This window comes from Scyliorhinus canicula, chromosome 20, assembly GCF_902713615.1.
Source record: "Scyliorhinus canicula chromosome 20, sScyCan1.1, whole genome shotgun sequence".
Lineage (NCBI taxonomy): Eukaryota > Metazoa > Chordata > Chondrichthyes > Carcharhiniformes > Scyliorhinidae > Scyliorhinus > Scyliorhinus canicula.
Genome location: NC_052165.1, coordinates 32,291,301 through 32,306,658, shown reverse-complemented (window position 1 = coordinate 32,306,658; position 15,358 = coordinate 32,291,301). Strand labels below are relative to the sequence as shown.

The window sequence follows — 15,358 nt, the reverse complement described above, 5'->3', positions numbered from 1 at the left end:
TCATGCAACTGGACGCGAACAACACCTGCTGGAGCCAGCACAGGCAGATCCGTGGCATGAGCATCATACGTGATCTTCTGCTGGTCCCTGGATTGCTGCACTTTTTGCAGCACCGTGAGGTGGTCAAGGTCTGGAACATGGACGGCTGGAACAGTCGTCCTCAGGTTGCGGTTCATGAACAGTTGCGCCGGAGACAAACCAGTTGACAGAGGGGTTGCCCTGTATGCCAGCAGCGCCGTTGAAATCGGAGTCTGTGTCTGCAGCCTTGCACAACAACCGCTTGACAATATGGACCGCTTTCTCGGCCTTCCCATTTGATTGTGGGTAATGGGGACTGGAGGTGATGTGACTGAAGTTGTAAGATCATGCAAAGTCGGACCACTCTTGGCTGTAGAAACATGGACCGTTGTCACTCATTACCGAGAGTGGTATCCCGTGCCTGGCAAACGTTTCTTTGCAGGCTTTGATGACTGACTTGGACGTGAGGTCCGACAGTTTCACCACTTCTGGGTAACCGGAGAAGTAGTCGACCAAGAGCACGTAGTCACGGCCATTGGCGTGAAAGAGGTCTATCCCCACTTTAGACCACGGAGAGGTCACAATCGCGTGCTGTTGCAGTGTTTCCTTGGGCTGAGCCGGTTGAAACTTCTGGCAGGTTGTGCAGTTGAGGACCGTGTCGGCAATGTTCTGGTTGATGTCCGGCCAATAAACAACGTCCCGAGCTCTGCATCAACATTTTTCAACCCCAAGGTGACCCTCATGGATCTGTCTGACCACCATAGCTTGCATGCTTTGAGGAATGACGATCCTATCTAGTTTAAGAAGGGTTCCCTCAACAACCGTTAACTCGTCCTTAACGTTAAAGAACTGGGGACATTGCCCCTTTTGCCAGCCATGGTCAAGGGGTTGCATCACGTGCTGCAGTAGAGGATCTTTGGCAGTTTCTTCACGTATTTACACCACTCGTTCATCAGTGGCTGTGAGGTTGCTGGCACACAACTGCACCTGTGCCTCTATGTGGCAGATGAAGTCGCCCTGTTCACACGGCGTGGTGACGGATCAGGGTAGGGCATCCGCGATGATCAGCTCCTTACCCAGTGTGTAGACGAGTTTGAAGTCATATTGGAGGAGACGAAGAAGAATTCGCTGTAGCCGAGGCGTCATGTCATTTAAATCCTTCTGGATTATGTGGGCTAAAGGCCTGTGGTCTGTTTCCACCGTGAACTCTGGCAGGCCGTATACATAGTCATGAAACTTGACTATTCCTGTCAGGAGACCCAAGCATCTCTTTTCGATCTGGGCATACCGTTGTTCGGTCGGCGTCATGGCCCTGGAGGCATATGCCACTGGGCAGGTTGGTTCGACGTTGACTGCAACTTGATGCAGTGAAGCTAGAAACAGACGTCTGACACAGGAGATGATCCAACACTGTTTTATTTAACTAGTGGACTGCTGTACATGTTCAGCTGTGGGTTGACACTCTACTAATCTAACTGATGACCTCTTACTGGCTTGACCAGACTTACTAGCTACCGCATGGTGATAGTGCTCACTAGCTTGTGCACTCTGACTGTCTCAGTAGCTGGGTCCTGAGAGAGAGAGACTTAATGCCCTGTGGGCTTTATAGTGGTGGTGTCCTGTCTGGTGATTGGTTGTTCTGTGTTGTGTGTTCATTAGTCATCCTGTGTGTCAATCACTGCCTGTCTGCATCTGGTTGGTTTAGGGGCTGGTTTAGCTCACTCGGCTAAATCGCTGGCTTTTTAAAAAAAATTTAGATTAGCCAATTATTTTTTCCAATTAAGGAGCAATTAGCGTGGCCAATCCACCTACTCTGCACATTTTTGGGTTGTGGGGGCGAAACCCACGCAGACACTGGGAGAATGTGCAAACTTCACACGGACAGTGACCCAGAGCCGGGATCGAACCTGGGACCTCAGCACCGTGAGGCGGTTGTGCTAACCACTAGGCCACCATGCTGCCCTAAATCGCTGGCTTTTAAAGCAGACCAAGCAGGCCAGCAGCACGGTTCGATTCCCGTACCAGCCTTCCCGGACAGGCGCCGGAATGTGGCGACTAGGGGCTTTTCACAGTAACTTCATTGAAGTCTACTCGTGACAATAAGCGATTTTCATTTTCATCTCATTATATAAATGAGTGGATATTATGACAGGGTTCTCCATTATTGGCCTACTGCAAGTCTACCTTCAACAGGTCAATATACATATTGGGATTAGTATGGCTCCATGTGCTACAAGTTTGGCCTCATCAGCAATCTGGCCCCAGCCATTTTCTCACCTTACAAGCATGACATTTATGTTGGTGCATCAAAGCTTTCCCACCGGACAATGGACTGGATTCTCCGGATCCCCAGCCACGTGTTTATTGGCGGCATTCCGGTCACTGGTGGCGGGATTCCATACTCCTGTAATTTGTGAATGGTATTTTCCATTGAAGCCACCCCACGCCGGTAGGAAACCCACGGCCTGGTGCGCTGCCTGTGGGAAAAATAAATCGCAACAGCTGGAGAATTGCGGCCAATTTTCTGTGTCTAATTATCCTCCTGTGAAACACTTTGAGGTGATGTTGAAGATGCAGGACAAATGCAAATTGTTGTTGATGGGAAGAACACTGTACACCATGATTTTAAGAGCTGGACAACAATTTGAATAAAAACTAATTGGAATTTAAAATTAAGAGGCAAGAATGTTGGAATGGCAAAACAACTTAAGGGATCTATGATTTGCTGGGGAAGCATAACCCATTGTTTTAGCAATATATTATTTGTGTATAATTTACTGCACGTCACAGAGGTTGATAAAACCCATTAAGTAGCAAATTCGGCGGCAGCAGAAATAAACCTCTCAAGACAAGATTTTGTTCCGCTTTATATACTCTAACACTCTACTCTCGACTGCAGCACAAATGCCATTTTTTTTCCAATTACGGGCAATTTAGCGTGGCCAATCCATCTACCCTGCCATCTACATCTTTGGGTTGTGGGGGTGGGCCACACAGACACGGGGAGAATGTTCAAACTCCACACGGACAGTGACCCGGGGCTGGGATCGAACCCGGGTCCTCGGCGCCATGAGGCAGCAGTGCTGACAACTGTGCCAACGTGCTGCCATAAATGCCATTTCATAGCCTGCCAGGAATGAAGAGATTTCCTTCAGCCAATTAATAATAATGCAGGGGTTTCCTGCTGCATCACAGAGTGCTTGGAACATGCAATTTGATTTTAAGCGACTGAGACAACTGCTGTCAGTGCTACACGGGAGCTTTCGCTGCTTATTCTAGATGTTTGTGACCTGTAATGTAATATTGGTGGCAATGTAGCAGTGGTTACAGCTACGTGAGGTCTGACATTTATTCCACTGTCCTCCATATGTTTCACAAAGAAGCAGTAATGGATTAGGGGTCTCTTTAAATCCCACCTGATTTATGTTGGTGCTTATTTTCCACCTAACCTTCTCATACCGCTGCCCTCTCCACCCCCGGCAAACCCCATGAACCTAACCTTCCATGCTTTTCTCCGTCATGGGCAGCACAATGGTGCGGTGATTAGCACTGCTGCCTCACAATGCTAACCTTGGGTGACTGACTGTGCGGAGTTTGGACGTTCTCCCCGTGTCTGCGTGGGTTTCCTCCGGGTGCTTCGGTTTCGGCCCACAGGCTAAAGGGGCGAAGTTCTCTAATAATGGGGCTATATCCCCACGCCGGCATGAAAACCGGCGCAATGGCTCCGGTGTCAACGGACCCCGAAAGTGAGGAATTCTCACCTTTCTAGGAGTATAGGTTGGCACCGGAGTGGTTCCCGCAGCTCCAGCCGGCGCGGAACGGCCCATCAGAGTTTGCGCATGCGCAGAACAACCGCCGTGTTTTCGCAGAACGGCCGGCGTGAATCGGCGCATGCGCGGGGGTTCCCTTCTCCGCGCCGGCCCCAGCGCAGAGTAAAGTAGGCCCCCACGGAACCAGCCCGCCTGCCGATCAGTAGGCCCCCCCCGGGGTTGGATTCACCCCGCCCCCACCTTCCAGTTCCCACTATGAGGGAGGTGAGTAATCTACGCCAACGGGTCTTGGGCAAACTCGTCGGCCACCCGGCCCATCGGGGCCCGGAGAATCGCTGGGAAGGCCGCTGTCAATGGCCCATGACTGGCGTGGCGACGATCCCGCCGGCGCCCGAAAAACAGCACCAGACAACGGGGAAGCTGGTGTCGGGGCGACGGGGCGTACCCCCCTCCTGGGGATTCTCCCACCCGGCACTGGGTCGGAGAATCCTGGCCTAGATGTATAGGTTAGGTGGAGTGCCCATAATCAATTTCCACTCAGTTTCCAGGGCTGTGCAGGTTAGGTTGTAGGGCCTTGGGGATAGGGCGAGATGATCGGAAGAGTGGACTGAGGTGGTCTGCTCTTTTGGAGTTCAGTGCAGACTCGAAGGGCCAAATGGCCTCCTTCTGCACTGTAGGGATTGTCTTCCATTCTATGTAATTGTCTGGCATCCCCTTCAATACCTCTATGCTATTCACCTCAAGAGGTTTGTGAATTTTACATTCTAACCACTTTTTGGGTAAAGAAACCTGTCCTGAATTTGCTATTGGATTTATCATACATTTATCACCTCTAATTGTGACTCCCCAGAAGCAGAGATATTTTCTCTATGTATCCCACTTTAAAAATCTGCAGAATTGTCATCTTTGGTTGGTCACCCCTCGGCCCTCTCTTTTCTCGAAAATAGAGTCCCAGCTCTTTTAATAATAACATCCGGCCTTCACAAATTTGCAGAGCTCTCCCTCTGGCCACTGCTGAGTTCAATGATGTATGCTGGATTTCTCTTCCCAATGATTGAGGCCGTCTGTTTATATTCTGTCTTCTCTGAGAATTGAAAGCATTCCCCCAACCTCAAAAGCCCTGAGCGAAATACAGAATGAGATGCATTGTCTTACTTATAATAAAAGAAAATTGCACAGAAAATGGTGTGGGGGGGGGGGGGGGGGGGGGCGGAGGAGACTTATAAAAAAGCCAATTGCATCAACTGTGCTTTGTCAATTGGGTTGCCTTTTCCCGAGAGCACAAAGTCAATATTTTCAGTGCATTAGCGTTTTGTATGCTACATGCTCAAATGAGCACAAAAAGTTTTAAGGAGTTGCCGCGATGCTATTATGTTACATTGATATTGAAGATTTGAAAGGGTACTATTATTTGGTGCTGAAATAAAAGTGGATAAATTATTTGACAGCATACTTCCATGTTACACAATTTTAAATCAGGAAACGTAGAGCATAGATTGATGCAGATCAGGTTCCTAAACCTCTTCAGGGACATGGACAACAGCCACAAGGACAACTACATCCAAGCTCCCAATAATTAGCATGTTGATACTCGGTTTTGATTTAGGTTCTGTCCACCAAAGGGTTAAGAGGGGCAACTAGGCCCTGCCCAATCCTCCAACACCCACGGAGTTCAAACAGGAAAAACTGGGTAAGAGGAAATCTAAGTCAGAATGGGATCAAGTTGCCTGTCTTTCATTACCATGGGCAGAGCTCTAGTTTGAATGCCTCCGATTTTGCGAATCGGTTTTATCTGCGAGATTCTGGGGGCGATTTTCACTTTCACTGACTGGGATGTGGCAGAGCAGGTCAACCACCAGTTACAAAACCAGCCAAATACTCATTGATACACTGTCGGCTGGGCAATCAGCTCCACTAGACACTGAAGGTGAAAATTACCCCCATTTTATTATATCTCTGCAATTCCTTCTGATCTTGGCACCATCTCTGCTAAGATGGTCAGGAACAACCACATCACAGTTCATGTTAGGTTCTGCACTCTTCGAGCCATTGTATCCCCGTTAAAATCATTGCTTCACGTTGACTAAATTAAAGAGATGCTCTCCTGGGTTTTGGCACAGGCAAAATGGGAGCCCTTTTAAGTAAGCATTATTTTGCAATCCCACTCTAAAGGAAAATGGACAGGGATGAAGAATTTTCATTTATATGGCACCTTTCACAACCTCAGAATGTTGAAACTTCTTCACAGCCAATGAAGTACTTTTGAAGCATAGTTACTGTTGTAATGTAAGAAATATCGGAGACAATTTTCACACAGCTAACTCCCACAAACAAAAATCAGCTAAATGGCCAAATAATCTGTCTAATTTTATGGAATTCTGGTCAGGGGATAAATACTGTCCAGGAACTGGAAGAACGCCTCACCTTTTCTTTGAATAGTGCTGTGGGATCCTATTCTTCCACAATTCCAAAAGGTGTGGGGTACAAAAGAGTGAAGTTTGTTGACAGTACATAGTATTTCAAATTTAATTTGAACTGATTAAATTAAGTATGCAACGATTTAAGTGTCTAAAGCTCCAGACATCAAAGAGGACTCATATTTTAATTGATGTCTTTACAGTGATATTGGCTTAGGAATATGATACATTTTCATTTATAAGCTGTTTTAACATGGGAGGTCTGGCTACAGCATCATTTTTTTGTACATAATTAATCTGAGTAGAATAACTGACTGGAGTTTCATTTCAGATAACAAAGGCTGATTAATGAGTTCCTCTGACAATATAGGTGTTAAGTATCGGGGAAGATTGAAATCACTTGGCAGTGCATGTGTTAGGTTTCTTAGCTGATGGAAGCCTGTTTATTCCTCAGCCACAAGCAAGACGTGCTTAATGAAAAATGCCACTATTCCCTTGGGTTTGTTTCCCATTATATTCCTGGCTCCAATTTTCACCTGCAGAAGTATGTGCTGCATGAGGGTGCTCACCTAATACTAACATGTTTAAAGCAAAAGAGATCACATTTGTACAGATGCAATTCAGTGAGGCCAGCCATAGCTTTTCTTAAACCCGTTGTCTTAAAGATGCACAAGGATTGCTGAATTGTGTCTGTCCGACAGTTGTAAATGGATGAAACGATTGTAGCTTTTGGAATAATTCATTTTGCAAATTGGTGATCGATGGCTTATTGCATTGTCATCAAACTAAAATTGTCACATGTTTGGGGGTTGCGAAAATGTGGGAAGATTCTGGACGGGAGTGTTCGCGGTCTTAGTGACTAGGATAGTGGAGGAGGAGGTGGAACCGGACCCTTTGGTGACAATATTTGGGGTTTCAGAGAAGCCGGAGCTCATGGAGAGGATGAAGGCCGATGCTGTGGCCTTCGTCTCTCTGATTACACGGCGGAAAATTCTACTTGAGTGGCGGTCGGCATCGCCACCGGGGGTAACGGCTTGGCTGGGTGACATATAAGACTTCCTGCGGTTGGAGAAGATAATGTATGAGTTAAGGGGCTCCGCAGAGGGGTTTGAGAAAAGGAGGGGGATGTTTGTGACCACGTTTGAGGAACTGTTTGGCACGGGGGAGTGGGGAGTGGGAGGGGGGGGGGGGGGGGGGGGGGGGGAGGGGGGGGTGAAAAAGGAGATAAGATTTGTACAAGCGGTATAGTTGAATGCTGAGAAGTTACTATCCCGGAGTGTTTATGGGCTGTAATCTGTTTTGATACATGTCTGTAATAAAATACATCTACAAATAAATCAAACTAAAATTGTGAAATGTTAGTGAATCAAATGCTTTACAAATGTGCGACATTTTGTCTCACTATTTGCCAGTATTGAAAAACTTTTAATTTATTATGAATTGATTGCTTTGTTACATTAAGTCCATAAAGGTACAATGAACTGTAAACAATGTTCTCTGTCTGTTCTTTATTACAGGATGGTTAAAGGGACACTGTTACTTATCATATGTGTGATAACCCTTTGGGGAAAATTGCTATCAGCTGCAAACCATCATAAAGGTATGCACTCTTTCAAACTTTCTATGTTTCCATAGTGTTGTATGCAATGGCCTAATTCTGTCGTACTGCATTCACAAAAGATGCCAAGTTCACACATACTTGTGAGAAAAATAAAAAGGCTCAATTTATTTGCGTAAGGCTTAAATTTGTTCTGAATTTAACAAGCTCGACTGAAGCCAAGTAAAATTTTGATTATGTTGACCAAAATGAATGCATCTAAATCAAACTAATTAGTTTGTTTCCCTCCATCAGCTTCAGCCTAGGTGTTGAGAATCTGGAACAAGTAAACAAACTATAAATATTGACTCAAACTCTGCCAATTCCATTACAAGTTTATATTCTGATCTGCACTTACGGTTTCCAAATTACAGAAACACTGCAAGATAATCAATTTTATGTTGCCAGATTTATTTAGTATCAAGGAGCAGGCTATGGAGGTAGGGTGGGGATGCATTGGGTGGGAGCATGGTACCCACTATTCAGTAATTATGCAATATTATTCCTTGTCTCGTTTCCCCGATGGCAAGGGAACAAGAGGTAATTTCATTAAATTGTAAGAGATGCAGAAAAGAAAAGAACCATTTGGGCTGAACATTGCAGAGCTGGTGAGCAAGCAAACTAGATCCAGGCATCAAGTCTCCAACTGTGGCGGCTTCATTATTCACATTTCTGGGGAGACAAAATATTGAAAAACAAACTACGCGTTTGACCAGAAGCACAACCAGAAAGTCTGTGTTCAAAGACTGAGCTTTAGGGGCAGCAGGGTAGCATGGTGGTTAGCATAAATGCTTCACAGCTCCAGGGTCCCAGGGTCGATTCCCGGCTGGGTCACTGTCTGTGTGGAGTCTGCACGTCCTCCCCCTGTGTGCGTGGGTTTCCTCCGGGTGCTCCGGTTTCCTCCCACAGTCCAAAGATGTGCGGGTTAGGTGGATTGGCCATGCTAAATTGCCCGTAGTGTCCTAATAAAAAAAAGTAAGGTTAAGGGGGGGCTTGTTGGGTTATGGGTATAGGGTGGATATGTGGGTTTGAGTAGGGTGATCATGGCTCGGCACAACATTGAGGGCCGAAGGGCCTGTTCTGTGCTGTACTGTTCTATGTTCTATGTTCTAAGATCAGGGAATGGTTCGAAGAGAAAAATACTATTATTGATTGAAACAGAACTTAGTTCAAGGGATGTTCAAGCTCCTTTGTTCGTTTTCATTCGCAGTGTATTTTCAGAATCTAAGGGCCTAATTTAATGCTTGCACTGTTGGGCCCATCTATCGGCTGGAGAGCCAGTCCCAACCCTGCTGTGACCATTCCATGCAACCCCCTATCCACTTTAGTGCCAAGCAGGCACTTAACTGCTTGGAGTCGGGGTCCTGTTCGTATTCAGAGCACATATCCGATCTCCGAGAGGTACCAGCAAATCAGAGGCTGGCAGCATTCCAGTACCAAATGGAAATGGTGTCCACTGCTGATCCTGCAGGAGGCCCCCGGAGGAGACTCATCACTGGAGTGAAGGTATGTAAGGTGGGTTCACTGGGACCAGTTGGGGCAGCCCCAGTGAGCGAGGAGAAGTGAGGAGGTTACTAGTAAGGCCAGACATGGATCTTCACCTCTGGTGACCAATCTCTGGCAGGTCTTTCCATTGGGCATAGGCTGACCAAGTATAAGGGACTCTCCCCACCAGGCTGCTGGGACACACCCATCTAGGTTTACCTGGAAGATTGCCCACATGTCAGGGCTCCCATCAACTGCTGGTTGAAAACCAGTGGCAGGGGGATGAGAGCATTGAGTGACCCTTAAATGGCCCCTTGAGGGCCTCAGATGACTTTGAGCTGGGAAGGCTGACTTCTACCATTTAATTGGGAGGAGTCAAGAAGGCAAAGTGGTCTGCACCCTTCTCTTTTCTACCCAGTTAAGTATGCCCACCTAGCCCTGAGCCTGCCACTGGCTAGAATTAAATTCTACACAACAAAAGGAAAAAGGGGGGAAAAGTCAAATTGGAACAGTGCCTTATACCTTCTTATGCGTGGTTCAATACAATGACAAGGATTGTGGTCATCATTTTACACTTGGTTATGGAATATATGTTGGAATTGAACCAACACTGTGCTACAGCACATGATTTTCTCATTTAGGTCAGGACCTTAACATTGGGGTAAAATCCCAGTCCCCATGTCTTGAGAAGTTTGCAGGCCTACTGGAAAATTCCACTTCAGTTGGCTACCTTCCTGCCAGTTCCAGGCGAGTAGCCTTTCTGACCTGCATCCCGATTTAGAGAAAATGGTTCAGGGCAGTATGGTGCTGGCAAACTGATAGGCCAGTCAGCCTCTCTACTGGTATGGGGACAGATATTCAGCCATACTCTTTGTGATTTCCATCAAGGATGAACTTGTCCCATCTTTTGATTCATTTGGTAGACGAATGGACACTGGTTTGCGAGAGACGACTTACTGGATCCCTCACTGTTGAGTGGCGGTTGTTATGGACTAACCACAGGAAACTCAGGGACAGGTTACAATCATTTATTCATGATCTAGCATCGAAAGCACTGCCCAGACAAACTTCTGAAGCACCACTCTCCCCTGATAGGTCTCTCAGCTCTAATACAGCTCTCAAAGGGAGAGTGTTGTAATACAGCACTCTCTTCTAAGTCACAGATGCACACTACCTATACAGTTAGTCAGTACATAGAACATTGTTCAAAATTCCAATCTTGTATTATTAAACGTTTCAACCAGAGCGAGGATCAGTTATCTCCTCCTAGCTAGAGACTATCTGTTCTTCGAACAAGTAAACAACCTTGCTGGTGAATTCTGCTGATCTCAGGTCCTTGGGGTGTGTACAATTCACTGGGTGCAAGCATTTATCTAGCATGTGCTCTTTATTCTAATGCAGGAGTGTTAGGGCTATCCCCTCCCTATTACTAAATATTTATTGCCCCTTACAGTGTTCTTGATGGCTTCCACGAGAAGTCAAAAGACAATAAAGAAATGATGTCCTGTTGTGGAAGGAAATAACGAGTCACAAAAATAAAATGTGGCAGTTGGTGAACACAGAATCAACGCAAGTCAAACAGTGCTGAATCACACAGCTATCGGAATGTTTTTGGGAAGAAACAGTAATGTTCAGTAAGAAATAGGACTGCTACTCAAGCTGTTAAAACGTGCATTATTATATTCCCTTCTAGACTCCTCAGCCGAAATATGTGTATGGCAGTTAAGTGGATAAAATGCACATTGCAATTTTCAATACACTATAACATTCACATGCTTATTTTTAATAGATGGAAATCTACTTATAAGTTTACTGAAAGTCTGCTTTTCTGAGGGTTAAATGATAAATTATGGCTATCCTAATTTCAAAAGATCACTTTGCCAACCTTCTGAACCATAGATGGTTCTGTGATACTGTCAGTTGTGCCAGACCTTGTTATTGTAGTGCAGGTTTTATCGCAGATTTAAATTTTCTTTAAATCAGCTGTAAACACAAAGGAGGAAAAGTCAAAAGTTGAAAATGCAAACCCTTTAAAGCTGCTTTATAAATAAAACTTGATGTTTTTTCTTTAAATAACTTTTGCATTATTGTATATGAGAAACAAGGAGAAAGAGAAATTAGCCATGGAAGGAGACAGTGCAGATGTTACCGACGCTCCAAGGGTTAAAGAATATGGAGAGATGACATAAACTAGGCTTTTATTCCTTGCAAAGTAAAGGATTAAGGAATGGTCTTTAGGACTTCGACTGGAATTGAGGGAATTATTTTCTGCGAGTGAGGGAGTCTAGGGTGAAGGGACATTCACTTATAATCAGAACCCGGCCACTCAGGATAGACTTCTTTGTGGAAAGTATGAAATGCTCGCCCACAAAAAGCGGTGGGTGCTAGTTCAACTAACAATTTAAAATCCAAGCTTGACAGATTATTTTTCTAGCCAAAGTTATTAAGGGCTTATGGAGTTGTGTTGGGTGAATGGAGTTAGGCTTTAGGTCAGCCAAGATCTCATTGAATAGTGGAACAGGCTTGAGGAGTTGAATGGTCTTCTCCTTTATTTGTGGTATGATAATGCTATGTTGTTCAATCTTATTCTTTGGATCAAAGTCTTGCATTTGTAACAATGAATGTTACCTGCACCTCAAGGCATCTGTGTATCTGTTGCCTTTACTGAAGTACAGTATCTACAATACTTGTCACTTTACGAGAAGGAGAAGCGTGGAAGGTGTTGACATATTTGGGCTACACTTGTGGTAGATATGTCAACTAAGGAGAAATTCCGATTGGGTTCAAATGGTGCCGCTGTTTGATGGGAGTACCCACAGGGTGTATTAATTAGTTAGTTGTTAGTTGTATCAATATTGAACAGAGAACTCTTTAACAAACTTCATTGGATTATGCTGGGACCAGGGCAAAATTTAACCCATGACTAACCCCAAATCCTACATGAAATAATTTGAAAGAAGGGATCAAGTTTTCACGCCGGTGAATAAACCAGCAATTGAAAAATCAAGAGAACATAGGTGTGCATCTTGGCATCGTGAGAATCTTTGGGTAATGGTGGGCGAGGTAACTTTCTGGTGAGGTGCTGCTCGGAGGTGAGGAACCTTTTTGGTTGTCTGTGTATGTTTGGAAACTTTAGGCTAATGTTTCCGCTGCAGAGCTTGAGTGCTTAATGTTTCTGAAGGAAAATAAAAGAATCAGTGCCTGGATCAGGAATGTTAAATTCACTTTATGTTGGCGGAGCAGATCTGATATGCTACTTAATGTCAGGCTACATTCAACAAAAGGTCACCTGGACACATTAAGGACATGAACTAAACACCATTGTACCAATTTAACAGCACCCGGCAAATGCCCACCTGGCTTTAGGCTAGCGTTAATGAGCGTAAACCTCATTTCAATATTTGGACAGTTTTTAGGCACGTGAGTTTAGCATGCCAATTATTTGGCGGTTCTTCTCTGGTGTTTATGAATTTCAGTCCCTATTGTCACTGCAGCTTTTACCCTTCAGTTTTCTAATCAGGTTTTCTCTCAGAAAACAATATTGATGACATGGCTATTTCACAGCAGTCAGTGGCTTGCCTTCGTGGTTGCATCAGCTACGTGGTGAGCATTAGTTAGCATTGATTGCAATGTTTTTAAAGCGACTGTGCTCCTCCGTAAAACCTATCTTCACTTAGCTTTGCTGTGTTGCTAATATTCTGGTTTGCTTGATAGTCTGTCCGAGTGTTGTAGATTTTCAACATGGCTACTTGTTGCTTATAGGTTAAATACACGAAAAATACAAAATGAATTTCATAATTTACATACACATCCCAGTAATTGGAGGAGACGACTTCAGGTGGCGATGATGTGCTGAACAATCGCGCAAAAGGTGGCTTCCTCTCAGGAATTTCAAATCAGGCCATTTTAACACAAAAAACGGATATCGAAACAACAACAAAAAACCCTACCCTTATCTCAAACTAACAACCATCCGAGGAATGCCCTCAAATCTGCCACTGAGCCGGAAAAATAGTAAAAGCAGCAAAGGTCTGGAGAGCATGATCCGAACCGCAGAAACGTGGAGCGAAGCGGAGCAGAGTTTGGCAGACCGAGAGGGATCGCCAGTGCGAATGCCGGCCCCCCACCCCACCAACAGGGCAGTGCATGGAGCTCCTTACACAGGAGCTAGTGCATACAAGTAAGAGGGGGGGGGGGGGGGGGGGGTAGGCATAGGCATAGCTCCCGAAAAGGGAGGGAGTGACTGGCAGAAAGGGGGGGGGGTGCAAAATGACAAATCGGGGAGAAGGGTAAAGGAGGGGGATGTAAGGGGTAGCAAGACAAGATTTGTATGGGAGAGGGGGAACGACAAGGGCATATGGGCTCAGGGTGGGGATCGGGGACTAGGTGGGAGGTGGGCAGAATGCCGGTTACAACAGGTTTCACATGGAGGTGGCCAGAACAAAGAAGACAATGGTGACCATCTTGGGTGGCCCACAAACAAAGGGAAATCTGGCGTGCAGGGGCACATCCACATGGTGAGTATAGCTGACCCTGTAGAAGGGGGGGGGGGGGGGGGGGAGACAGAAACCTCTCACCAGAGCAGTTACCTGGAACATGAGGGGACCTAAAGGCCCAGAGAAAAGATCCAGGGTCGTCGCCCATCTGAAAAGCCCGAGGACCGACAATTTCTGTGAGAAATTGTCACAAGTCATCAACAGGTACATATCCTGCAACCAGAACGTGGAGGTCCCATCCTCTACATTCTCAGAGGCATTGAAGGCGGTGATAAGAGGGGAAATAATAGAATACAAGGCACTTAGGGACAGGAAGGAGGGGTGGCTCGGCAACAGCTGATCGACTCCATAGTGGAGGGGGATCGGCGATACTCCACGGCCTTGACCGTGGAACTACTGGCGGAGATGAAAAGTTACAAATGGAATTTTACCTGCTCTCCACTGGGAAAGCAGCGCAAAAATGCCACCAGACACGGGGGACCTTCACCGAACATAGAGACACAGCCAGCCGCCTGCTGGATCACCAGCTGAGAAAGCAGGCAGCCACAAGGGAGGTAGCACAAGGGAAGTGAAAGATAAGGGCCGGGATTATCGCCTACCCTGCGGGGCGAGAATTCCTCATGAGAATTTTATCCTTTCCAACTTTCCACCCCATGAGAATTCTCCGCACCTTTAGGGGCTAGGCCCGCACCGGAGTGGTTGGCACCCCGCCGACCGGCGCCAACGGCCTTTGGCACCCCGCCGACCGGCGTCACGGCTGGCCGAAAGGCTTTTGCCGTTCGGGCTGCCGCTGACGTCACCCCAGCGCATGCGCGGTGGAGGGGGTCTCTTCCGCCTCCGCCATGGTGGAGGCCGTGGCGGCGGCAGAAGAAAAGGGTGCCCCCCACGCACAGGCCTGCCCGCCGATCGGTGGGCCCCGATTGCGGGCCAGGCCACCGTGGGGGCACCCCCCTGGGGTCAGATCGACCCACGCCCCCCCCCCAGGACCCCGGGGTCCGCTCATGCCGCCTACTCCCGCCGGCACCAGAGGTGGTTTAAACCACGTCGGCGGGAGAGGCCTGACAGCGGCGGGACTTCGGCTCATCGTGGGCCGGAGAATCGCCGCGGGGGCCCCGGCGACCGGCGCGGCGTGATTCCCGCCCCCGCCGATTCCCGGGTGGTGGAGAATTCCGGCCACAGCGGGGGCGTAATTTACGCCGGCTCGGGGCGATTCTCCGACCCTAGATAAAATCAATGAGGTCTTTGAGACCTTCTACCGGGAGCTGTACACCTCTGAATCCCCAGAGGGAGACTCCTGCTCAGCTGAGGATCAGCAACACCACCCAAGGCTGGCTCTCTGGCTTAACAGAATTCCCTAAGTTGGAAAGGATAAAATTCTCCATTTGGGAGTCAGAGAAAGGCTGTCACCACACGTGGAAGCAATTCACAAGCCTTTTCTAAGATCTGTTTGTGACCAGCAACCATTAAGGGAATCGGGGGGCAGGAAGGGGAATGGGGAGGGAGGGGCCGTGACAAAATCCGAGAATGGACAAAGAATGGGAGGGGAGGGTATGTGTGTGTGTGTGGGGGGAGGGG

The 15,358-nt window shown here is 46.9% G+C and overlaps 1 protein-coding gene across 11 annotated transcripts in view; it reads left to right on the top strand.

The window, feature by feature from the left end:
• Positions 1 to 15,358, top strand: part of LOC119955026 (chemokine-like protein TAFA-2) — a 310,938-nt gene that overhangs the window by 162,682 nt on the left and 132,898 nt on the right. For all 11 annotated transcript variants that reach the window (XR_005458367.1, XR_005458371.1, XR_005458370.1 and 8 more), the window contains exon 3: positions 7,723 to 7,805. Coding sequence is in view for 1 of the 11 variants with exons in the window: in XM_038780830.1 (XP_038636758.1) it covers positions 7,724 to 7,805 (82 nt within the window). In the remaining 10 variants the exon portion in view is untranslated. The remainder of the gene's footprint in view (positions 1 to 7,722; positions 7,806 to 15,358) is intronic.